The sequence below is a fragment of the Ruditapes philippinarum genome, unplaced genomic scaffold (genome assembly GCF_026571515.1).
Source record: "Ruditapes philippinarum isolate M1 unplaced genomic scaffold, ASM2657151v2 ctg12692_1_1_1_1, whole genome shotgun sequence".
Classification (NCBI taxonomy): Eukaryota; Metazoa; Mollusca; class Bivalvia; order Venerida; family Veneridae; genus Ruditapes; species Ruditapes philippinarum.
This window is the reverse complement of record NW_026861069.1, coordinates 1,451-28,928: the sequence shown is the minus strand read 5'-3', so window position 1 is coordinate 28,928 and position 27,478 is coordinate 1,451. Positions and strand designations below refer to the sequence as shown.

The 27,478-nt window shown below is 34.8% G+C and overlaps 1 protein-coding gene across 1 annotated transcript in view; it reads left to right on the top strand.

Annotated features, from left to right (window-relative positions):
• LOC132714413 (trifunctional purine biosynthetic protein adenosine-3-like) overlaps positions 1 to 23,178 on the top strand; it is a 31,686-nt gene extending 8,508 nt beyond the window's left edge. Inside the window, exons 9-21 of the mRNA XM_060697302.1 lie at positions 4,117 to 4,285; positions 5,260 to 5,476; positions 6,756 to 6,860; positions 7,938 to 8,052; positions 9,412 to 9,610; positions 10,742 to 10,990; positions 11,425 to 11,627; positions 12,153 to 12,306; positions 13,631 to 13,741; positions 16,852 to 16,988; positions 17,549 to 17,666; positions 21,333 to 21,472; positions 22,118 to 23,178. Coding sequence (XP_060553285.1) covers positions 4,117 to 4,285; positions 5,260 to 5,476; positions 6,756 to 6,860; positions 7,938 to 8,052; positions 9,412 to 9,610; positions 10,742 to 10,990; positions 11,425 to 11,627; positions 12,153 to 12,306; positions 13,631 to 13,741; positions 16,852 to 16,988; positions 17,549 to 17,666; positions 21,333 to 21,472; positions 22,118 to 22,303 — 2,103 coding nt within the window. The 3' untranslated portion in view covers positions 22,304 to 23,178. The remainder of the gene's footprint in view (positions 1 to 4,116; positions 4,286 to 5,259; positions 5,477 to 6,755; positions 6,861 to 7,937; positions 8,053 to 9,411; positions 9,611 to 10,741; positions 10,991 to 11,424; positions 11,628 to 12,152; positions 12,307 to 13,630; positions 13,742 to 16,851; positions 16,989 to 17,548; positions 17,667 to 21,332; positions 21,473 to 22,117) is intronic.
• Positions 23,179 to 27,478: the final 4,300 nt, after the last annotated feature.

The following is a 27,478-nucleotide window of genomic DNA, read 5'->3' as shown; positions in this document are numbered from 1 at the left end:
AATCCTGACCCCTGCCATACCAGAAGAATGTCTTCTTAAACCTGGCCCTGGTCACTGCAACACCCCTGAGACCACCTGATGGTATATCCTGACTCATCTGAAGAACCTTTCTACTTATTGGGAATCTTACCTTTAGTATAGCCCATGTCCCTCAATAGAACTTAGTCTATTTATAAGCACTGTTCCTTATTCAGCCAGTGGGACTTAGCCCCAGGACCTACTAGAACTACTTAATGACTTTGGCAATACTAAATACCCAGCACTAGCTCTTAGAACTAGCACTGCTGGCGGAAGTTACTCTACAGCTTCTAGCGAAAGTTGTTCCACTACTCAAAACTGTGCCCTATTTCCCCTTCCACCATAAGAGCATCTGTATTCTCAATATCTGCTCACAATCTTACAGCATCTTCAAACACACTAAACTTTAGCACCATTGACCTGATTCTGTGCGTACAACCCCAACATTTGGACATTTGCTTCCTTGTGAACCTTTGCGACCCTTGTGACCTTGGAATTGCCGACGATACAATGGATCCGCAAATCTCTTCCAGATTATCAGCATTATTGCGATGATACCTTATGACTTTCGTCAAACTTCATCTTTCGCACACCTCGTGATACCTGGTTATCGACATTATTGTGATGATACCTTATGACTTGTCACGGTCAAACTTCATCTTCACACACCTTGCAATACCAAGAGAATTGCCACATCTTCGTCCCTCATGACGAGGTCCAAGTCAACCCTTGCGCAATGATCACATCCCCCACAAGGCAGTTTCCTCAGTTCGACCCCAGAAACATACTCGTACAATGCCCCGATACCGGTATTCGTGACAATGCAGCTTTGACATGCTTCTGACAAACACATAGGATTATGTTGATATGGAACAACCCTCCTCGACCTGGCTTAAACTGTCTGTGTTACTTCTTTCCCAGCAATAACCAAATGAGCCTCGAATTGAACTATTCTGCAACACACTTGCTAATGTTTCTTTACATGCTGTCTACATCGAGAATACATCCAGCATGGAACTTAGTCCATGACTGTTTCCTTCACAAACCTGGTCTCACTCCATGCTTAGCATGAAATGACGCTGGTTTGCGACTCTGGCGCTAACCGGAAGAACACATACTACCTCCTCCCCTTTTTATTTGATTTTTTTTTATTGCAGTGAGGGGCAGTCAGACTTGAAATGACCCTCTTTCCCACAACCGAAACAAGTTCTTCTAGGCCATCTGCTTCTTCCTTGAGAAGTGTTCTCCTCATCTAGTTTCAGGACCATGTTGTCAAAACATCTCTGAAGCTTCTCAATTGCCACTTCCAAAGAACTCAACTGAGATGGAGCAGCGTTGGCTTGCGCAACCTCAGGAGCTTCTTCTAGGGCAAACACATTAGCACCATCGTCAACAACTTCTTTACTAGCCCTCTTCTTAGAACGGCCATAAACTGACTGATGCAGGTGCTGATACCAGTTGACTTTATTCATTGCCTCCTCCATGGTTGAAGGTCTATCCATGGCTACGGCTACCGCGGCATCTTTGTCTACCAGACCCTCACAAAACTTGCTCACTGTCTGCCTATTGGAATAGTATTCAGGCAGGTCTTTGAACGCATTTGTCGCCAGGGTCATGACCCTATCTGCCCAATCATCAAGAGACTCCCCCTGCAGCTGTGAAGATTGCTGGAAACACACTTGGGCTGTTTCAGCAGGTTCCCTGGAACCAAATCTCATCTCTAGTTTCTGCAAGAGCTTCCGATAAGAAATATCGCCATCTCTCTCCACGATGATTGCATGATAGTCAGCGGCTTTTCCAGTCAGGCACCAGCATAAACCATCAAGGCATTCGTCTGACGTCCAATCGCATGCGTTAGCATAACGAAAGAACTTCTGCTTAAATGCCAGCCAGTTTCCCTTTCCATCATACTGCAACCTCTTCGGCAGACTCCGAATAAATGCTGCAGTTTCAGACTTTTTCGCGCTATGTTTAACTCTAGGATGCGGAGAAGATTGTCTACTCAGTCCAGATAATTCATCACTTGAAGAATCTTCATACCTAGCAGCTGTGTTTAGCTTGGGACGCGCCCCACCTCTCAAAGACTTGGCCTTTGAGGACAGGGGGTCAACCGCACTACTTGCATTTTTGGCGCGAATGATATCTTTGGCTACTTTCAAGACTTTTTGTACCTCTTGCCAATCCTTACTTGATGGAATCTTGTCGGGCTCCTCAGCATCTTCATGGAAGTTCCCTTTTTCTTGAACATCCAACAAGCTGTCCAAAATTGCTCGACTGTCCCCTCCTTCACCAGAATCTTTCCTTGACGAAGATGGTACTTTAGGTAGTATTTTCCCCCAATCTAATGGCAAACCCTCACTTAGTGACAAGTCCAGCAGAGCTACTTCTTCCTTATCTAAAGTGCGCTCTAACATGTCTTGCAGCACTCCAAGTGTTATATTCCCTCCACTATTACGGATTGTAATAATAGACTCAGCTATCCTTGAACTTATGCCCGGAATCCTTAGGAGTTCCTCTTTCGAAGCAAAATTAACACAAATTCTTTCGCTGCACCCTGCCATTATTTTTGTTCTTACTTGGTAGCCCAAAGATATAACGACGACTTATGCAGGAATTAGTTATAATTCGTGCAATTGGATTCAGTGAAGTTCAGCTAAAGTATGTCAAGTCAATCAGTCGTTAGACAGCAGACTTGCAATTATTTTACATTCGAAATTACTTTAATGTATTACAGACAAATATTTCCTTCCCAAAAAATAATTTACATTTATTTAAACAATTCAGATAAAAATTATGATAGAATATTTACTTAGTAATTCAAAAATCAATAACGAAAATAAAATACAAAAATCTGACCTTGTTTATTATAAATACAATGAGGATCTTTGCCTCTAATTGTAAAATTAAATATATAGTGAGACTTAGCCTTCAACTATATACATACAAACAAAAATCAAACAAGAGTAAATCTACTTTGTGTATTGACCTTGAAAAACAACAATGCAAATAAAATCAATCAATTATACTGAACCGCTGAAAATATACCAAAAATTTAACCCAAATATTATTCAAAAATATTTAAAATATAATGCTGAACTGGCACAGTTTTCACGTGCGAAACTGATCCAGGGCGGAAGCTTAGCTTTCCAATACGCATGCGTCGTAAGTCCGAATATCCGAAGTTTCTAAACTTACCAAAAGAGTACTCTAAATACTCAATTTTAGTAAATTTCCACATTAAATCATCTAAACGTACAGTGCTTGTTCAATCCAAACCAACAGTCCCTTTTCCCCCTCCCAAATATAGGAAATACTTAGATTTCAATATTTGAAAACGAAAGTTTTTATGGTTGAGAAAATCGCTGGTTTACCTCCGGATTTGCGTAGAATTCCTACGAAGTTGACGTGAATTCGAATAGTAGCTGCCACCATTAAAGTGTTCTGCTTACCTTGAAACACTTTCCCTGTACGGATGACCATTTATATCTCTCAGATTCTTCGGATTTATCTTGCCGTTCTAATTACCTTCTTACAAGATGGCGGCTAGGAATCGTTTTCGTCTTGCCCGGACTAAATCTCGTACCTTCCGGGAACGGTATGTTCCGGATTACGGTTACACTACCATACCTCACCACACTACTGAGAGTGAAAGGACGAATTGTTCACCCGACACAAGTGTTATTATCTTGTCAAGTGTAAACATTTTGCTCTATAACTCATGGTGGGATATGATATATATTTTATTGTACTGAACAAATAAGAAAAACATCATCTATCTAAAACCCATAACCTGTTATGTAGATGAAGGCCATTTGATAATGTCTGTGTACCAAAATTGATGTTGCCATGTGAAGTTTGGCTTTATAAATGAGGTCAGTAAACCATTTTAGGTATAATATAGTTGTTTGTCTCCCCTAAGATAAAAATGTTGTGAGCTAACAAAATTGAATGATTAAACAATAAAGTATGAATATGTTTATCATTTGTCTGCCCACTTCCAAAAAAAAAAAAAAATTCTTAATTTTCAAGATTATCTGTTTTAGATATCAATTTGAGAACTTTTTAAAGTATCCATTAACAATTCAGAATATCTTTCAGTCCATTCTTCCATTGATGAAGACAGACTTGTATACGACATGTGAGGCCTGTGTTAAAGGTACCCTCAGTGATAATCTACCAGAGTATGACCTCAGTAAGAAAGTACTGGGTGTCGTTCTGGTCAGTGGTGGCTACCCAGGTTCATATAAGAAGGGATGTACTATCACAGGTAAGGTGTCTGAACAAGAATTTGTAGATAAACATTTTCTTTTACCCTTCCTGGCTAAATTTATATATTAATAGACTTGATTTTATAGAATTTGAAAGTTTTCATTGTTAATGTAAAAGAAAATCATGTTTACTAGAATGACATCAATACCGGTTAGTAAACATGGCATACATGGCCAAGTTGTTCAGTTGTTGGCTTTAACAACTAAGCCCTCTGCCTCCCCCTTCCTCCTGTGCTGTTTTTTTAAAACCTGTCCGGGATTTAAGATTCTTTCATGTGAGGAAGCTATCCAGCAGGCTGGTGGTTCTCATAGGTCCTGTTCTTGCCTGAAATAATGCCAGGAAGGGCACCTGAGGTCTTCCGCCACCTGTAAAGCTGGAATCCACAGTCCTGTAAAGCTGGAAAGTAGTCATATGACCTTTACCATGTTGGTGTGACATAGAAACCACCAAAAAATGCCAGGAAGTTGAAGTAATATACAGGATTTTAATATCAATGTAAAAAACTCAATCAGATATTCAGGATAGAGTGTGGTCAATGGTCAGATTGGTTTTGCTTAAAACTAGTGCGGCAAGATACAAACTTTGAAAGGGCCAGAAATTGCTTGAGATGATAATCTGGTCTAGACTAAAACAAACAAATTAGAATTTTAAGTACCTATATATATATATATATAAATGTATATTTGTCTAACATTTTTAGCAAATGTATTAATGTGTTATAGAAGGCATGTTATAGTGTATAAAATTAATGTTTTGATGTAATTTGATAAATCAGAGATAACATGATGTGCTGTCACCATTTAAGAATAGGTAAAGTTATCTTGTCAATGATTATTTGTTTGTTGTTTGTAACATCACAGCACATTAAATTAAATAAGTAATGTAAGTGTGATAAAGAAATGGGGAAAAAAAATGAGGTCTAAAAGTTCTATTCAGAGTTTTAATTTTTTTGCCTTTAACTACCCATTTCAGGAATAGAAGAAGCAGAAAATCTTGGTATAACTGTATTCCATGCTGGCACTAGTATGAAAGATGACTCGTTGGTAACGAGTGGGGGTCGTGTACTTGCCCTGATGGCGATGGAGTCAAACTTTGAAACAGCGGCATCAGTGGCACAGAAAGGAGCTGAAATGATCAAGTTTGATGGAGTGTATCATAGGAAAGATATAGGATTTAGGGTTGTTAGTAGGTGAGATGTTACTTTTAGCCTTTTGACTACCCTCTGCTTATTGATGTGAGCTCTGTTTTAAGAATATACTTTGCCCATCTTTGAGTAAAATAATTTTCTCGCAGAAATTTATGGAAATCTATAAACTTCTTACTGAATATGTCTAATTTGAGTAATATGATTTACAAACTATGTATCGGAAGCTGCACTCCCTATTATTGGTCAAGTTAAGCTTGTCCTTTCTTTAAAAAACTGCGAGTTTAACGACACTTTATATTCATATTGTGGCCTTCTATAGTGTGTCAACTTCAAAACGTAACATATATACAATGTACTCTGTTTGTGAAGTTGAAACATGTTGATTTTATATTAACAAATAGACAGTATAGCAATTTTCAATATTTTCAAATATTAAATTTGAGCATAATGTATATATAAAGCATTGATATTTGTTTTGTCAGTATTATAACAGACGACCAATCAGAGGTTAACTAGGTTCTCTTGATATTAAAATTGTAGTGTACACTTGGTGACCGAGTTTTTCTGCCACATACTGTATGCTTAAAACTTGTTATTTTAGAGTCTGTGTGAAATGAAGCCCAATCACAAAAGTATTTACGATATTCTTCTGATCATTTTTTTTGTTTCCCATATCTCAAGCCATCCTTATTCAATATGCTTGAAAGAAAAAGGGTCCAAGTAGATACATGTTGAACATGGAATTTTACCAGGTCATGCTAAAACACCCTTACATTATATAGATAATAAACCTTCATGTCTGTCAGTATGTAATCATTATATAATTATTTGTAAGAAATAGACGGATATTGAAAATTCCACCCGTCTGCTGGCATATACCGGTAGAATCTGCTGCAAGTGGCAAAACTATGATGCTCTGGCATAAACATATTTGAAATGTTTAGATTTCATAAAGAAAAACAGAAATCAAGCTAATATTTTAAGTTAATGTTTAAAATACGCACTGAATAAACTTCTGACTGGTGCATCTAAATAATCTAAACTCCCATCAATGATTTATACTGTGTAAGTTTTTTACATATCCCAAAATATTAGCTTAGTTATAAATTTAAGTGGGCGCAGTTAAACTTAATAATCGGGCATGAAATGCAGGAAGAGTAGCGTAACATGCAGGACTAATGGAAATTTAGCAGTCATTTTTGTAGGATGAGTGGCTCTGAAAATAATTATGATGGACTTTTCGAAATATGACCTTGAGATTTGTAAATATGACCTTGAGATATGTATACTATAATTGATGTAAAATTTGTAATATTTTCAGGTCATTACATACACCACCATTAAGTTATAAGGATGCAGGTGTAGATATTGCTGCTGGTAACAATCTTGTACAAGCTATAAAACCTCTAGCTGCCTCATCTACAAGGTATATATATATATATTGTTATACATGATTTAAAGGCCCATTATGCCTCAGAAATGCTATCAGTACTATTTCTTAAAGTCTTTGGTATCTTGTGACAGTTTTCCAAGATATACTGGTTTGTTATATACATGAAATTTTTTTTGCCGTTTTTGTTCTCTTGGCAATTTAGTCATCATTTATTGAGTGATTGAAACACAAATGGTCATTATTATGATTACTGGTGTGAAACGTGTAATTTAGGTTAATATATGCAAGGTCAAGGTCACTAAAGATGATTGTCAAGGTCCCAAAAGATGATAAAATATAGAGATTTTGTCCAGAGCATATCTCCTACACATACGGAGGGATTCTAATGAAACTTAATACAATTGTTCACCACTATGAGAAGTTGTGTCGCGTGCATGAACCAGGCCTCTAGGTCAAAGGTCAAGGTCACACTTAGAGGTCATAGAGAAGTGCTTGTCTACATGCAAAAAGGGATTTCAATATAACTTGACACAAATGTTCACTATTATTGTTAGGCAGAATGTCACATGCAAAATTTAGATCCCTGCAGCCAAGGTCAAGGTCACACATAGGTGACAAGTTCAGATAAAAAAAATCACTAGAGATGATAATATATCCAGATATTTTCCAGATATTGCCCAGAGAATATCTCCTATATGCATATCTATATTGCCAAATCTCTGTCAAAAGCTTTTGTGACAGGACCTGGTGTATATTGCAAAATTGTTGCCCTTGTTTGGCTTATTGTTTTCTTTGGTATCTCAATGTTGATTCAGAAATCATTTTGAATCAGTAGTCACTCATTTAAGGAGAAATTGTTAAGCACATGTTACTTAACAAGTAAAGCTGAAAAAGTGTACAGACTGCCAAGGTATAACCAAAGATGAGTTAAAATCAGCTTAAAAACAAACAAATAATTGTGTACATAAAAAAAAGGTTATATAATGAAATCAAAATTATTGATAGCCAAATGTAGAGAAAAAGATAGTGGTTCCTTAATTCTTTTGATACAAATTGATATTCATTGCTATCAATCCACATATATGAAATACATGTATTATAAATATTTAGATCTGGTTGTATGGCAGCCCTTGGATCATTTGGTGCCCTCTTTGACCTCAAGGCTGCAGGCTTTCAAGATCCTATACTGGTGTCTGGCACAGATGGTGTGGGAACCAAACTTAAGGCAAGTATAAGAAGTTAAGTTTTATGCAAACCTTGATATGAGAAGTTGCAAGCACAGCTCCGATAGGATGGGGTGATAGGGAAAAGGTGCCCCAGACACCTTGGCCTGTGGTGTTTTTTTCCCCTATTAAATCAGGGAAATTCTTGGAAATTGTAGAAAAATGAAATTTAAATTGAGTATGTGAAAAAACATCAGAAACTGTTTTCTTAAGACATCAACCTGAATTTAAAACCCTGGCTTTCATATATTAAGTTTGAAATTTGTGAAATATGTAGAAGACTTTATTTTAAAATGTGCGCCTAAAATGCGCCAGAAGTCACCATTCAGTGTGCAGATTCCATTTTGTTGCCTTGGAGAGCATTTAAATTAATAAATGTGGAAGGCAAAATGACTTGAAAAGATTCTCAATTTATCTCCCCTGGACCAAAATAAACCAATATATTAAGTTATTTGAAGAAGCTTTCATATTAAGAAGTTGATCAGAAGTTATATTTGCGGCAAGAAGAGGAATGAAAAATGTGTGTTTTACTGCCTGCTTTTCTATCACGTTACTAAAAATAGCATTAAATCCTCTCAACGGTAGAAGTATTACAGCAACAGAGCTGTACAACTAGGATAGAGCCAGGTCTCCTGACACAGCCATAAAGTTTGAACAGGCTGCTTATTCTTCATATTTTTTAGCTCAACTAGTATTCGATAAGAATAAGTAGAGCTATTGTAGTCACCCGAGCGTCGGTGTCTGCGTCGACGTTGGCGTAACCACTTATGTTAAAGTTTTTGTAATACCTCAAATATTTTCAAAGTCCATTGACATATGGCTTTGAAACTTTGCACATGTGTTCACCATCATGACCCCAACCTGTAGACAGGAGGAGGTAACTGTATCAAGCATTTTGACAGAATTATACCCCTTTTTCGACTTAACGTTAAAGTTTTTGTAATACCTCAAATATTTTCAAAGTCCATTAACATATGGCTTTAAGTTTATATATAACTCATATGGCAACTATCCAGCTTATGTGGTCGAGGAAGACCCCAGCTGCCTCTTCTTGCATTATGTCACTAGCAGATTATCTAAGTAGAACCACTGACTTTCCGTCAGCCAGCTGGATAGCTTTCTCACATGAAAGAATCCTTAATGTCCATAGCAGGATTCGAACCCACAATGGTGAGTGGTTTGAATTCAGCAAGCTACTCCATGTAGGCCTCCCTGAATTTTTGTAGTCAGTTATTAAAACCCCTTTTACTAATAAGAGGAAAGGTAGGGAATAATTGGAATAAGGAATCTGAATATTTCTTTGTATAAATGTTGGCTTTATAAACGGATTTTAAACAGTAAACATTTCTGTTATATTTTAGATTGCTCAGGCTATTGAGCATCATAAATCTATTGGAATTGACCTAGTAGCTATGTGTGTTAATGACATACTGGCCCATGGAGCAGAGCCTCTCTATTTCCTGGATTATTACGCCACAGGGCGGTTGAAGGTAAATGTGGCAAGGGATGTTATAGAAGGTATCACAGAGGGATGTAAACAGGCTGGATGTGCTCTTGTCGGTATGTGTACTCATTTCTCTTCTGTCTCATAAATGTGTCCTCTGTATTTGGTGTAAGTTTTTTCAGGTATCATGTACTTTGCTATTCATAGTTTAATCCGGTTAGTTGGACCCACTGAAAAGCTGTGACTAAAAACATTTGTTAAAATGGGTGCTAAAATCCAGAAAAACAAAACAAATTGACATAATTTTATGCATTATTTTACATTCCGAAGACATTTCATGCTTTCAAAGACATTTTCAATCAATTAAATATTATCATAAACATACTTGATTATTTACAGAAACTACATAGAAAACATGTTAAACTTTGAAGTTTCATACATTTGATAGAAGAATATTTTTAGTGTAGAAATCGAGTCTAAAGGTCATTTGTGTCTCAAAGTTGATTCAGAAACCATGTGGGATTGGTAGTCTGTCACTTGTGGAGAAACTGGAAATTGTTTGTTACATTCCAGGAAAGTTTGTTAGGTGAATCACCTGCTGAGATGTGACTAAAACATGTTTTGAAATAAGCGCTGAAATCCCAAATAACAAATAAAAAAACATAACTTTATTCATCATTTTACTATAATTTTATGCATCATTTTACTTTTAAACTAAACCCGTGTGGCTTAGGGGTTGCCAGTAATGGTTAAGGCAAAAGAATTACAGCCCCAATTTATCCCTGAGTGATCGTAAGAGGATACTAAATAAGCCGCGTCACGACAAAACCAACGTAATGCGTTTGCGACCAGCATGGATCCAGACCAGCCTGCGCATCCGCGCAGTCTGATCAGGATCCATGCTGTTCGCTTACGAACTGTATAACAAGTAGAGAAACTGATAGCGAACAGCATGGATTCTGATCAGACTGCGCGGATGTGCAGGCTGGTCTGGATTCATGCTGGTCACAAACGCATCACGTTGGTTTTGTCGTGACTCGGCTCAAATGGGTTAGAATAAATGAAGTCTCTGCATCTCTTAGCTCCAGCAGGTGTGGTGGTTTTGACTCCTGGTGTTGCTTTGAAGTTTGTAACACCCAAGGTTAGCGAAAATCGTATATGAAATTCCTGTTCTGGCATCATATGAACTATATTGTGTTTGTGCACTGTAAAACCAAATAAACAAACAAACACAACCTCTTATTCAGGTGGAGAAACAGCTGAGATGCCTGGTATGTACCAGCAAGGTGACTATGATATAGCCGGGTTTGCTGTCGGTGCCGTAGAGCGTAACAAGATACTTCCCCGTGTTCAGAACATACGTGAAGGTGATGCCCTGATTGGACTGGGATCCAGCGGTCTCCATAGTAACGGGTTTAGTTTAGTTAGAAAACTTGTAGAGAAGTTGGAGCTGAGATATGATAAACCTTCGCCGTTCAAGACTGGAAACAGTCTAGGTGAGTTACTTTTGTAATAATATAATATAGATACTACTTAAGTTTGTTATGTTTTTGAGTCAATTATAACTACATGTAATAGTATTAAAGTAATTTAATCTTTTTCAGCTTAAATAAAAAAGAGCATCATAATCCATTATTTCAGCTCCTACTATAAGTAAGATTTTTGTTTAGTTTAGTACCTGTTAAACAGTGTATCTGTCATAAACCAGCATGTACTTATGTATTGAGTCCTCCCACCTTTCTACTTGTATAATAGATTAGGTTTACTTCCAGTATGGAACTTTGCATGAGGTCAAGAAGTGCTTGCTGATTATGGTCTGCACTGGTCACATGGGTAGATTCAGTTGATGCCATCAGGGTTAAGTTTAAAGTTAGTATTGAAATGTAACTTGATCCAATAGGTATGACCATAACAATATAAATTATTACAGGTGATGACCTTTTAACCCCAACCAGAATTTATGTTGACGCTGTTCTCCCATTGATGAAGACCGGGGACGTGAAAGCTTTCGCTCACATTACTGGAGGAGGGCTAGTGGAGAATATTCCAAGAATCCTCCCAGATGGTCACAGGGTCAGGTTGGATGCCAGTAAATGGAACATGCCCCCAGTCTTTGGCTGGCTGTCAGAAAAGGTAAGTTACCGAAGGAAGAAATAGTTTTATTAACAATATTACCGGTTTAGGGAAACCAAAAACTTTGACTATGATAGAGGTTGTCGCTGGATTATCATATATATTTCGGATTATATGAAGGTTGCTTTGTTTTTTAACTTCATTTTTTAATCAGTATACTGTATTGCTTGTGTACATTTTACAGTTTCAGTGCTCAAATATATTATTTTCATAGGTCAATAATTTATCATAACGTTTCTTTGTTGACTTACTACTGAATTATTAGTAAATGTAGTACTTGTAATAGAGTGGTAAATGTTTTTAGCCAATATATTTGAATTTGTTCACTTAATAGGCTATTGGAGGATTAAGAACAGCCACAGATTGGCCAAAAAACAAATTCAATGATAGAGGAATAGGTTAAGAAAATAAATTTTTATTTTTCAAATATTTGTCTATCCATGATTGTGATTTCAGATGTTTGTTTATATGTCCATACTTGAATGGTTGTGTATAAAAAGTTTTATATAATTATGATTGTTACAGGGAAATATACCAGAATCTGAGATGGCAAAGACATTTAACTGTGGTATTGGTGCAGTACTTATAGTGGACCATTCACTAGCCAATCAGATTGTAGAACAGCTCTCTACTGGTGGTGAGACAGCTGCAGTGATTGGTTCTGTAGAGAAACAAACAGGTTTGTTGGATTTTGCTAAAAAATTCTTCCATCCTTACTTTTTCTTGCAGCACCTTCATTTATAAAGTAATACTTATAACTTCTCTGTTGTAAAGAAGAAAATATATGTATCTATTAGTTGTTATGCAAAATCTTTCATGTAGTAAATTGGATGATTATATTGAAGTTTGATTTACTTTTCCGAAACAATTCTTTGATTATATTGGCAATGTATGATAGCACAGCTTATGCAATTAAAGACATGGTGATATTAAGATTAAAGAAGCAAGAAATAATGCCTTGCTTACTGTAGGAGTTACACATTTTAAATCTTATATCTAATGTTCCGGCACTAAAAGTAAACTTTCATAGTAACAGTAAGAGGATGTGTTGGTGGCATCTGTGGCCAATTGATTAAGGTCGTTGACTACAAACCACTTGCCTCTCACCACTGTGGGTTTGAATCTCTACAAGAACTATGGATTCTTACATGTGAAGAAGCTTAGATATCCAGTTAGCTTACAGAATGTGGATGGTTCTATTCGCCTAGTGGGTGGTCTTCCTCCACTAGTAAAGCTGGAAAGTCGCCCATATGACCTTTACTGTGTTGTTGTGAAACCCAACCAAAAATAAAAAAAGAGAGACTTTGTTCACTTTAGGATCTTCTTTATGAGAAACTTTTAAAGTAGTTGACTACAACATTTTGCCTGCTAACCGAAACATATAAATATACCCATCCGAGCAGTGTAGACCAAGATCAGCTGGTACATTAGTGCCATTTAATCATGGTCTACACTGTGCAACTTGGCTATTCAGTTGGTAAACTATTAGAAATATACCCTAATAATGATGAATAGTTTTTGTCCAGTTTGAAAGATGGACAAGTCCGTTTAAGATAATTAGTGTGGTAATGTTAATACATGAGTAAATTCATGTTATCATTCATGTTATTTATTTTATAATGAATAAAAATACTCTTATTTTAAATACTTGTATTTATCACATAAACCACAACATATGAGTGCAATAAAGCCGATATTACACTAGTGTAATAACACTTTGATGTGACATCATTTGCGCTTCATATAAACATGCGCATAAAGTGTGCTAATGTTAGTGTTACACTATAGGTGCATCAATAAAAAATGACTTGTTTTAACTGTTAACCATTCTCTTTTTGAATATGTGATAAATAGAATATTCGTGTAGATTCAATACTAAATTTATTGAATCGTTAAATAAAACAATATTATGCGAGCCTCTGGCCTCTGGATTTTATTCAACTCATTTAATAAATTTAGTATTAAACCATCACTTATTCAATATCCTCTATGTATATGTATAGGAGAGCGTAGAGTGATCATAGAGAAGTTACAGACAGCTCTGATACAGTGCTGGAGACATGTGCCTGGCGTTAGCAGGAAGAAAAGAGTTGGTGTGCTTATCTCTGGATCTGGTACGTAGTTAAACAATCTCCTTTGGCAGTTAATTTGTTCCCTTTTAATATGCCCGAAAGAATTTCGGGCATATTATGTTATACCCCCTAGCGTCCGTCTGTCCGTCCTTTAGCAATTTGGTTTCCGGAGTATAACTTAAGTTTCATTCGGCCCACAATATTCAAACTTCATAGGATGATTGTCCATATTGGGTAGAAGACCCATATTGATTTTGGGGTCACAAGGTCAAAGTCACTATTACCTTAAAACTGAAAACAGTTTCCGGAGCATAACTTAAGTTACATTTGGCCCACAGTGTTCAAACTTCTTATGAGGATTGCTATTTGAAGGAGATAATACTTTATTTAATTCTCATGTCTTACAAATGCTTCAGCCTTACTAAAAAAACAAAACACTTTCAGGCAAATAATGCTCTGCCTAGCGGTGCTCTTGTTTTTTAGCTCACCTGTCACAAAGTGACAGGGTGAGCTTTTGTGATCGCTTTTCGTCCGGCGTCCGTCCGTCCATCCGTCGTCCGTCCGTAAACTTTTACTTTAAATGACATCTCCTCATAAACCACTAAGCCAATTTCATCCAAACTTCACAGGAATGTTCCTTTGGTGGTCACCTTTAAAAATTGTTCAAAGAATTTAATTCCATGCAAAACTCTGGTTGCCATGGCAACCGAAAGAAAAAACTTTAAATATCTTCTTTTAAAAAACCATAAGAGCTAGAGCTTAGGTATTTGGCATGAAACATCTTCTAGTGAGTGTCTACCAAGTTTGTTCAAATAAAAGCCCTGGGGTCAAAATTGGCCCCGCCCCGGGGGGTCATTGATTTTCCCTATATGCATATAGTAAAAACTTAAAAAATCTTCTTTTAAAGAACCCAAAGAGCTAGAGCTTAGATATTTGGCATGAAACATCTTCTAGTGAGTGTCTACCAAGTTTGTTCAAATAAAAGCCCTGGGGTCAAAATTGGCCCCGCCCCGGGGGGGTCATTGATTTTCCCTATATGCATATAGTAAAAACTTAAAAAATCTTCTTTTAAAGAACCCAAAGAGCTAGAGCTTAGATATTTGGCATGAAACATCTTCTAGTGAGTGTCTACCAAGTTTGTTCAAATAAAAGCCCTGGGGTCAAAATTGGCCCCGCCCCGGGGGGGTCATTGATTTTCCCTATATGCATATAGTAAAAACTTAAAAAATCTTCTTTTAAAGAACCCAAAGAGCTAGAGCTAAGATATTTAGCATGAAACATGTTCTAATGGGTGTCTACCAAGTTTGTCCAAATAAAAGCCCTGGGGTGAAAATTGGCCCCGCCCCAGGGGGTCATTGATTTTCCCTATTTGCATATAGTAAAAACTTAAAATTCTTCTTTTAAAGAACTCAAAGAGCTAGAGCTTAGATATTTGGCATGAAACATCTTCTAGTGTGTGTCTACCAAGTTTGTTCAAATAAAAGCCCTGGGGTCAAAATTGGCCCCGCCCAGGGGGGGGTCATTGATTTTCCCTATATGCATTTAGTAAAAACTTAAAAAATCTTTTTTAAAGAAGCCAAAGAGCTAGAGCTAAGATATTTAGCATGAAACATGTTCTAATAGGTGTCTACCAAGTTTGTTCAAATAAAAGCCCTGGGGTGAAAATTGGCCCCACCCCGGGGGGGTCATTGATTTTTTTTTCCTATATGCATATAGTAAAAACTTAAAAAATCTTCTTTTAAAGAACTCAAAGAGCTATGGCTAAGATACTGAGCATCAAACATGTTCTAATAGGTGTCTACCAAGTTTGTTCAAATACAAGCCCAGGGGTCAAAATTGGCCCCGCCCCGGGGGTCATTGATTTTCTTTATATGTGTTTAGCAAAAACTTTGAATCTTCTTTGAAAAAACCCAAATAGCTAGAGTTTAGATATTAAGCATGAAAAATCTTCTAGTAAGTGTCTAGAAAGTTTGTTCAAATAAAAGCCCTGGGGTCAAAACTGGCCCAGCCCCAGGGGTGTCATTGTTTTTAACTATATGTGTATAGTAAAAACTTAACAAAAAAATCTTCTTTTAAAAAGCCCAATGAGCTAGAGCTTAAATGTTTAGCATGAAACATCTTCTTATGGGTGTCTACCAAGTTTGTGCAAATAAAAGCCCTTGGGTTAAATTGGCTCTGCAACGTTGGGGGGGTGGGGGTTGGGGGGGGGGCTATATACAGGTGAGCGACCTCAGGGCCATCATGGCCCTCTTGTTTAAAACATCTACTCCTCAACCAGGTGTTAAAGTATTACCTACAATTTCAAGTACAAGATTATACTAACTGCCCGAGATAATTTGTTTGCTTGTAAATTCACACAGTTGTGTTTTTAAGATCATAAAGATAAGTTCCTATCCAAGGCCAATAACTCAAGCAACCTATCTCAAGATAAGAAAAATGAAATTTTGTGATATATAACTATTAGAGAAAGAGCTTGAAAGTTATTAAACCTGGAGATTTAGCTAAGATGATTTTATGACTGTCAGTGATGTTATCAATCTGTTTTCCAGTCTTAAGATATATGGTTAGTTTACTAATATAGCATGTACTTTTACTTACTGTCTGTATTTGTCTTGTATACTGGTTTTATCACCTCTGAATCCAACTTAACTGAGACATTTCAGGTGCATGATTAATTTACATTGACTGGCTGTCAGTCTTTGCAAGACAGAGATTTTTTCACTGTCAAATTAATGGTTGCTAGGACTATGTACAGTTTTCATGAGGGAAGTATTTCCAGCGACTGCTTTGTAAAACAAGTGTTTTATTGGCAGTTTGACTCTTACTGAGAGCATATATCTCCCTTGTGGCTGAGGCATTGTCTTTAAGGGTTGAGGAATCAGAATTGCAGCCATTGTTTATCCCTGCATGATTGTAAAAGGCCACTAAATGAGTTTGAATTACTTGAGTCTTTACATCTCTTAGCTCCTGCATATGAGGTGGTTTTAACCAAAATCCACTCTCCTGTTTCGGTGCCATATGACTTAAAATGTGTTGATGTGCCATAAAAACCAAACAAAAACATGTCTCATGGCAGTTTCTTTCCAGTTGCTATTACCATTATTAGGATTGATTATGTTTTGTTATAAACATAAGGGCTCTCTGTTTTGTAGGTACTAATCTGCAGGCATTGATTGACTTCACTCGAGATCCCTCTAACTTCAGTGCAGCGGAAATAGTTCTTGTTATCTCTAACAAACCAGATGCTCAAGGTCTTAACAGAGCAGAAAAAGCTGGCATTGCTACAAAGGTTTGTAAATGATAACATATCTGAATACATCTAAGTGTGCGCAAAGATTATGTTTAGAGAAAGCTGTTAAATATGCATGCATTTGATTGTCCTATCTTCCAGTTATGTTTTCTTTTGAATAAAATGATAACAGTTTTTGAAAAGGAAATTGAAAGTTATTGTCAGAAGTTATCTTATTTTTTACATCTTTTAATAAGTTATAATAAGTTAAAAACTCTGTTGTTACTTTGCAGTCTTTTATGCCATTAAACAAGGTGGTCAACATGCTTACCGAACTTAGTTTTCAATGTTTTAGCTGAGAAAATTTCTGTTACAAGTTAAGAATAACACCCATAGGCCATAGCACATCAGTAGAACTACCAGCGTTCCCGTAGGCTAGCTGAATAGCGTCCTCATATGAAAAAATTCAAATTCCTATTCCGGATTTGAACCCACAGCAGTGAGGGACAAGTGGTTTGAAGTCAATGAACCAAACCACTCAATCGTACTCGCCCACCCCCATCCAACCACATTAACAATTCACAAAATAAATGATATAATAAATGTTCATATTAAAACAGGTGATCAGTCATAAGAATTATGGAAGTAGAGAAGATTTTGATGAGGCTTTACATCATAGTCTGATAGCTGCTGGAGTAGAGATAATATGTCTAGCTGGCTTCATGCGGATACTCTCTGGTAATTATATGTTTAAAAATATTCTCTTGTAAATAAGATATTTTCAATTAGAAACATTCTCTCATAAATACTCCTTGGTAAATAGATATTTTGACACATTTTCTCATAAATACTCCTTGGTAATTAGAAATTTTGAAACATTTTCTCATAAAATGTTTTGACTTAACAGAAAGTAGATATGTTATGTTTAAGCTTCTACACAGTATAGGTGGTCACAATATGAATATATAGTGTCATTAAAAAAGAATGGACAAACTTAACTTGACTAGTTATTAGGAAAACAGCTTCCCATACATAGTTTATTCATTCTTTTATTCGAAATAAAAGAATTCAGTAAGAATTTCATAGATTTCAATAAATTTCTGCGATTAAAATATTTTACTCAAGGATGAGCATAGTACATCTTTATCTTGGCATTGAGAGAGGAACTGAACATTATCATTTCATGGGATTTTAGTATTAATATTTTAAAATTAAGTAGGTAACAGTGTCGAGTGTACATGTTGCTATTGTCCCCACTAGTATACAGAGGGTACTTGGAGAAAAACTGTTTTAAAATCATGTTTTTTGTGTTAATTGTTAATAACCCATTGCTTTATGTATGTGTACCGTATTTAAAAGGCTGGATCATATTTCTTAAGAAGCTGGATTTTCTGGAAGATAAAATGTTGCTTTGAAATCTTAAAGGGACTCCACTGAGTTTTTTTGACATGATGGGGCTGGAATTTTTTTTTTTTGAGATTAATGTTCCATTTGATGTCTAGACCAAACAATTATATGCGAAATTTCAGATGAAAAGCCCCCTCCATTTTCCAGAAAAAAAATTCTTTGAGTGAAAAGCATAGCAGCTCTTTTTACTTAAATCGGGCTTAGAATATCACAAAAATCTGATTTTCAATATATTTCTTTGTATATTTTCTTTTATATCTTTTGCATATCAATTCTTTCTGTTTTAAGTTCCCCAGCTGAACTGTGTAAGAAATTCAAAATTTTTGTTTCAAGGTTTTTTTAACCTCGGTTGAGTTCCTTCAATACTCCCCAATAAGAAATTTATATGGTCAGGACATAAACATTTTTTTCTCACTGATTTCAGCAGATAAGTGTTTCAGTTTTTTATTTTCTATGAATATTCATGAGATCATGTAATAAATTTCTTCCGATATATCTGATGTAACTCTGCTTTATATCAGTGGTGGTTTTAGTATTCATGAAGTCAGACAGTTCCTTTTTAGCTCGACTTTTCTATGAAAAGGGGAGCTATCCTACTCGCCCCGGCGTCGGCGTCGGCGTTGGCGTCACACCTTGGTTAAGTTTTTCGTACCACCCCACTTTATTTCAGAAGTATTACAAGTATGGCTTTGAAACTTACCATACTTGTTCACCATCATAACCTCCATCTACAGACAAGAGTACATAACTCTGTCAAGGTTTTTGACAGAATTATGGCCCTTTTTTGACTTAGAAAGTGTATTGAGCTTGGTTAAGTTTTTTGTACCACCTCACTTTATTTCAAAACCATTGGAGGTATTGCTTTGAAACTGACCATACTTGTTTACCATCACGACCTTCATCAACAGACAAGAGGACATAACTCTGTCAAGGTTTTTTGACAGAATTATGCCCCTTTTTGACTTAGAAAATACATTGAATATGGGTAAAATCCACTTATTGCCTTAACCCTTTGAGATATTGCTTTGAAACTTTTAATGCTATTTTCACATCATTACCCCCATCTGTACGCAAGAGAAGGTAACTCTGTCAAGGATTTGTTTTAAAAATTAAGGCCTTTTATCGACTTAGAATCTTGGTTAAGTTTTTAGTACCAGTCCACTTTTTGACTGAACTGTTTGAGATATTAATTTGAAAGTTGGAATACTTGTTTACAATCATGATTCCCAAACATGTCCAGGAGAAGGTAATTCTGTCAAAGATTTTATTTGAATTATGGCCCTTAACTGTCAATGTTTTGTATTATAGGCAAGCACTAAAAAACTTAAAAAATCTAAAAAAAATTCATTCCTATCCACTTGTTCACTTTTACCATAAATTATGTCATATAAACATTGCTGTAATATTCAAGGGTATCAAACAACTAGTTATTTTTCTCTTTTTGTACTTGAAATTAAAATCAGTAGTATATGCATATTTCACATTTTATCTCGCCTATTTGATTGGTGGACAAGTTACACAATTCAGTAAAATAATTCTTCACTAAATATCTTAATGCTCATGGCCATTGTTCACTTTAAAAATACAGAGATTCTTGTATTGCCTTTTACTGCAAAAACTTTTTTTATTGGCAAGCAATAAAAAAGTCGAGCGCGCTGTCTTACGGACAGCTCTTGTTATAGAGTGTTGTAACATTGCCAGACTTGTATACATCATGTTATAAAACTAAAACACATGTTCTGTTGCGGCTATTATGTACAGACAATTTCATGCCGTTATTTGCATACCATTACCACACAGAATTTGTATAATAAACTTTTGTCAGTGATTTTTTTTCCATTCCTGAAACAAACTGGCTTTCTGATAGGGGAAAAATATAGCACGATAAATCAGAAAAGGGGGAAAACCTGAAATGAAATTTCAACAACAGAGCGTGGAATTTACCTATTGATTTGATAAAGTTTTCAATTTAAATTCAATGTAACATGCATGGTACATAGCAGAGGCCATCCACATGTATAGGGACGGCTTTCTGACTGTTTAATTTAATCAATAAAATTTATGAACTAGCAGAAGCCAGCTGCTTTTAGGTTGTGGTTCTTGTGTAGAATGTAGGTACTATGGCATTTCAGGGGAAAATATACCTATGTTTGGGCTAGGGAAAACAGCCTTTATTTGGCTTTAAAATGAAGACCGGGGAAAAACACTATTTTAAAGGTTATCATTATCCCTCCGAAATTTGAAATTTATATTAAATTGTTCTTTCTGTATAAATGGCAAACAAGTTTGTTTTGTTAATGTTGTAGTAATGGATTTAGAACATGTCGTCACATGAAGAAATAGGAACTGAATAAATATGAAAGAATTTTTTGATAAAGGTAGCAAATTTTAAACCAAGAGGTATTTTTACTTCTCAACAAAACTAGTAAATCACTATAAATGTATGTATTGCTAAAATGCAAAAGATGGCCAAACAAAACAGCCAATGTATAACATTTTTGAAACTGAAACAGGACACCAAAAATAATAAATTAAAAATGATTAAAAACAGTTTTAGGCCTTAAATGAGCATAAGTTTGAAATTATTCTCTGGTGATGATAAGAATTGTGATATTACTCTTGTTTTGTTCTGATATTCCAGCAATTTAATCATCACCTCAGTGCAGTAATAGGTTAACTCTTATAAATATTACATAAAGATTTAACCCCTTACTGCGCTAAGTTGACATAATGATCTATTCCTACTTTATATATAATTTATATATATTTTTTTTTTTTTTTTTAAATTCACATTCTGGGGACATTAAAGGAATGTTTTCATAGGTTTTTTAACTTATTACAGTTTATCGTATTTATACACATTATGATTTAATGATATTCAATGATAATAATAAAAAAAAACTTGTAAAAAAAACTTGTTCACATTCTGGGGACTTTTAAGGACTATTCCCCAGGGTAAATGAATTTTTATCACATTTATACACATTATATTTACAGGTGGTTTTGTGAAGAAATGGTCAGGTAAAATGCTAAATGTACACCCATCTTTGCTGCCGTCCTTTAAAGGCCATGATGCTCATTGGCAAGTGTTGAAGTCTGGTGTTCGAATTTCTGGCTGCTCTGTTCATTTTGTAGCTGTAAGTGTACCTTTAAATTAATCAAGTATTTCTTTCATGTTACACTGCTGCTAATTTCATGAAATACATTTGCTCTTATTTGAATTTAGGATGTCTTCTTTTTGAGAATTTTCCTTAAATTTGTCAGTGTCACTTAAAAGCAAATTAAATAAAGTAAGTCTGAAATGAGTGTTTCCTGGAACTGTGCAAATGTGGGTTTTTTTTTTGCCTAACTATTTCCTTGGTATAAACAAAATTACCATAAAAACTTCACAGTTCACTGCCACTCAAAATAGATTAGTCAAACTTCTTGCATTTATTTTTGAAGTTGTGACTAAAAATTTTGTTTTCTTAACATAGAATTAGCTAGGAAAACCCACAATATTCTTAATTCTGGTAAAAGTTTTTTGTCCATTGTCAGTTAACAAAAATTCACTATCAAAATTTATGCCAGTGGTTCTACTCATGTGCCTGTTAGTGCCTGAAATAATGCACAGAAGGACACCTGAGGTCTTCCTCCACAAGTAAAGCTGGAACGTCGCCATATGATCTATACTGTGTTGGTGTGACGTAAACCCCAATCAAACAAACATTCTATATTTGTATAATGAACCAGTTTTGTAATAAATTAAATTGTGATTTTCATTATTTAATCCCTGTTACCAGGAAGAAGTGGATGCAGGTGCGATCCTGGTGCAGGAGTCTGTGCCGGTTTACCACGACGACACAGAGGACACATTGAGTGAGCGTATCAAGCAGAAGGAGCACAAAGCCTACCCTAAAGCACTGGAAATGGTGGCCAGTGAGCAAGTTAAACTCAAACCTGATGGCCGTATTGAATGGTGCTACTGATTGTATGTTAGCATGTGACAGTACTGTGTGAAAAATGTGCTAATTTTATGATATTATTGATGCTTATTTTGTTATCCTAGTTTCTCTTGTAGAGATTGAAAATAAGACATGCTTTAGTCAAAAGTAAGCCAACAGTTTCAATTTGTTAGGACAAGAATAATTTTATTTTTTAAATGAATTTGTTGACGTGGCAGAATTAATTCTGTACAAACTAACGAAAGTTGTTGGCCTAATGCTAAATGTAGTTTAAATATGACAAATTGACTTTTTGGTTAGGTGCTAAATGGTTGTATTTCCATAATTTATATTTCATATGATTTGCAATAACTTTATTCATAGCATCAAATGATTATTTCTGTAAATAATGTGTTTGTTTCAAATGAACATATTTCATTTTGATGTCTCTTATATATAAACATTGTTTAATATACATGTATTTGTCAATCAAATATTCCATGCAGATATTTTTTTTTCAACATTAACATGTGTTTTGAAACTGCTGAAAAACATATTTGTCTGTTTGTCATATACGTGGTTTAATTTGTTGGACCAAATTTTTGTCTCTTTCAATGTGATCTCTTCATAATAAAGGGGAACATTTGAACAGTTATCATTTTTCAAAAATGATTTATTTTATACTTATGTCACATATAGAATGAGTGCCATAAAGCAGTCTTAATCCAGATGTGTGCAATTTTGTAGGCAGTCTTGGGGCTGCCAAGTGGATAAAATCAATGACTTCTAACCAATTGACTGTCAGGGCTGTGTGTTCAAATCCTGCCAGGAACTTTTTATTCTTTCATTTGAGAAAGTTATCCAGATAGATTACAGAACTTCGGTGGTTCTACTCAGGTGCTCGTTTGTGTCTGAAATAATGCACCTGGGGTCTTCCGCCACCGGTAAATTTGGAATGTCACCATTCAAATATTTTATAGTACCAGCGTGACATAACCCAACCCCACCGCCCCCCCCCCCCCCCCCAAAAAAAAAATAATAAATAAATAAATAAAAACTTATGCCAACTTAGGAATTGCTGTAACTAACAAGTAAACATCTTGTCATGTGTACTAATGGAGCCATTTAAGTCTCAAAGACTCTTTTTTTATCTTATCTGAAATTAACTGTCTTGTCTAAATATGAGGAGGTTTTAAAGTCTGTGACATTCTGCATGTTATGTTTCAAGTTTCATTGTTGAAATTTGTACATTTTTTATTGAAATTTATAACGATAAGAGTAAAAGCTTTTTTATTTGATCTTAATGAAGGTTTTTGTTACTCGTGTGTAGGCAAGCATAATATGAAGACTTTATGAAATTTAATCTATTTTACTTGACTTTAAAATCCAGATTGTGTTCATGAATATATTGTTTAATGATCTCAACATTTACAAATCACCATAACTTTTTTGTACAAGATTTTTTGTTGTTGTTAAAAGAATACTCGTTTGTAATAATAGTAATAGTTTTAATAATACTCGTTTGTAATAATAGTGGTAGTTTATTGTATTAAACTTTGGTTATTTGTATGTTTATTAATGAGATTACCCAGAGGTTGTTATTTTACATGTGTTCATTTTATTTTTGATATTTTTGTCTTCATGTTTGACCTGGTTAATCATTAAAACTGAAAGTTTTTTGGATATAAAATTTAAAGACCCATTAAGCCTCAAAAATTTTATTTTTTCTTTCAAAGCTTTTAATTTGTGTGTTTTCAAAAAGATACACATTAGCCATGAAGCTGAGCTATCTTTTGCTTCTTTTGTATTTTGGCAATTAGTGTACAGTTATAGTGATTTGATATGGAAGGTGTACAAAGAGGAGCTGTCTCAAAAAACAAACATAGGTTTACAAAGTCTCATGTTTGGTCAAGTCATTTATACTTGGAATTGTTTTCCTTAATACACAATGTTCAATATCATAGTTACATAACAGGTTATGTTGGCTAGGGTTAAACTGCCCTTTAACATAAATGCATTTTTAATATCCTAGATTTAATATAAAGAAAAAATCCGCTTATATTTCATCTTTGGTCACTTTATTCCCTTTATTTAGAAAAAAGTAGTCCAAAGTTATTAATCAGTTATGAAAACAATAAAATGCTACTTGTGATTTAATACTCACTATTTCATATATAAAAAAAACAAAACATTTCTTTATCAATATTTTGCCATAATGTAATGATTTTTCTTTTCCTTTTGTTTGGAATAATCATGATTTGATAATTTGCTGATCTCATTTATGCACTTGAAACATGATTATGTTTTTTTTCTTCAAATGTTTACCATGTGGCCATAAACTTAACTACAATAATCTTATTCGATCTGTAGTTACAATGTGCCATAGATTAATTTTGTGAACAAATATTTTCTTTCAAGTTAGTTAGTAAGTGCTACATGTACATTGTTATTATTTGCATTGTTTATTTTTGATGATTTATATCTAATAGATAATCAGTATATTTCTATATTAAACCGATCTGATTCTCTGAATGCTACACATGTTAATTATATGCCTATATTATCAGTCGGTATAATACCCAGTCAGTTTACATACATTGTAGCTGTGAATTCAGCACTGAAACTATGTTTTTTATTTTCTGCTCAATTTAAAGTGACATTATGCTCATTTTTTCATTGTCAAATTGACTTTTATTGACTATATATTTCAATAATGTGGTCGTTATGATGGTGATTGACTAACACATGATATTTGAAAATGTTAAGGGTAAAAAATAAATCTTCCTAAATATATAAAAAGACTGCCCAACTCTGTTTATAGATTGAAAGTTTCTGATACATTCCGACGGATAATTACACACATTTCACAAGGCCTAGTGAATTAATTATCATTCATGTGAAGTAAATATTAAAATTGAAAGGAATTATGAGAAAATGTTTAACTTATTTTTACTTAAATATTCCCAGACAAGATATTTCGAAATTAAGTTCTGGATAATACTTGATTTATATGGCTTCATAATTCCAAAATATATACAATATATTTGATAATTTCCAAAATGAAGGTTGTGTTATTAAAAAATTTCTTTTTGAAAATATTCCAAAATGTAAATAATATTTTCCATATTAGAAGAAGGATAATTCCAAAGCAAAGAAGCAAAGAAAGAATGTTAAGGGTGAATATATACTGTATAAACATTATTTTATTGTTTTGGAACAATTGCGTGTGCTAAGGAAAAGATATTATTTCAGATTTACACTTTCACCAATATTTTTTGTTACAAGAATGGATGAAACAAATTTCGACCATTCTAAGATTGAAATTGACATATTTCCAAATGAATATCTTGTTTAAATGTTGATAATTAAACAATATTGTTGTCTCTGTCTTTTCTGGTTGTTTACTTTTATTCTAAGAGTTTTGTTAAAGATAAATAAGTAAATTTAGTTTAGTTTCATTATGTTATTGATAAGTTATATTTTTGTATGAAATAAAAAGCAGATACTTTCTATATGTTTGAAAACTTCTCTTTGCCTTTCCATAATGAATCTTTATAATTATGTTAAGAAAAACAACAACAACAAGTAATTGGTCTTTGCCATTGGTGGCTTTAATAACAAAACTGGTTACTTTGATTATAATACTGACTGTTGTAACAATACTGGTTACTGTAATAACAATACTGGTTACTGTAATAATAACAATAAATACTACAATAACAAAACTGGTTAACAAAGTGATACAACTTGTTACTATAATAATACTGGTTACTGTAATAACAATACTGGTTTATTTAAACAATACTGGTTACTAAAATAAAACTTGTTGCTGTAACAACAATACTGGTTTATTTAAACAATACTGGTCACTAAAATAAAACTGGTTGCTGTAACAACAATACTGGTTTATTTAAACAATACTGGTCACTAAAATAAAACTGGTTACTGTAACAACAATACTGGTTTATTTAAACAATACTGGTTACTGTAATAACAATACTGGTTTATTTAAACAATACTGGTTACTGTAATAACAATACTGGTTTATTATGCCCCCATTTCGAAAGAAAAGGGGGTATATTGCTTTGCACTTGTCGGTCCGTCGGTCCGTAGACCAAATGGTTTCCGAGTGATAACTAAAGAACCCTTAGGCCTAGGAACTTCAAACTTGGTATGGTGATTGGTCATGACCAGTAGATGACCCCTATTGATTTTGGGGTCAAGGGGTCAAAGGTCAAGGTCACATTGACCTTGTAAGCAAAAACGGTTTCCGATCAATAACTAAAGAACCTTAAGGCCTAGGAACTTCAAACTTGGTAAGGTGATTGGTCATGACCAGTAGATAACCCCTATTGATTTTGGGGTCAAAGGTCAAGGTCACATTGACCTTGTAAGCAAAAACGGTTTCCGATCAATAACTAAAGAACCTTAAGGCCTAGGAACTTTAAACTAGGTATGGTGATTGGTCATGATCAGTAGATGATCCCTATTGATTTTGGGATCAAGGGGTCAAAGGTCAAGGTCAAATTGACCTTGTAAGCAAAAACGGTTTCCAATCAATAACTAAAGAACTTTAAGGCCTAGGAACTTCAAACTTGGTATGGTGATTGGTCATGATCAGTAGATGACCCCTATTGATTTTGGGGTCAAGGGGTCAAAGGTCAAGGTCACATTGACCTTGTAAGCAATAACGGTTTCTGATCAATAACTAAAGAACTTTAAGGCCTAGGAACTTCAAACTTGGTAATGGTGATTGGTCATGATCAGTAGATGACCCCTATTGATTTTGGGGTCAAGGGGTCAAAGGTCAAGGTCACATTGACCTCTTGGGTAAAAACGGTTCTGATCATTAACAAAAGAACCCTTAGGCCTAGGAACTTCAAACTTGGTATGGTGATTGGTCATGACCAGCAGATGACCCCTATTGATTTTGGGGTCAAGGGGTCAAAGGTCAAGGTCACATTGACCTTGTAGGTTTAAAAACGATTTCCGATCAATAACGAAAGAACCCTTAGGCCTAGGAACTTCAAACTTGGTATGGTGAATGGTCATGACCAGCAGATGACCCCTATTGATTTTGGGGTTAAGGGGTCAAAGGTTAAGGTCATGACCAGTAGATACTTGATAACCCTTATTAATTGTTTGATCACTGGGTCAGAAGTCATGCAAAATAACCTTTTCACATGACTAATTGGCTGCTGATAGGGGGCATACATGTTT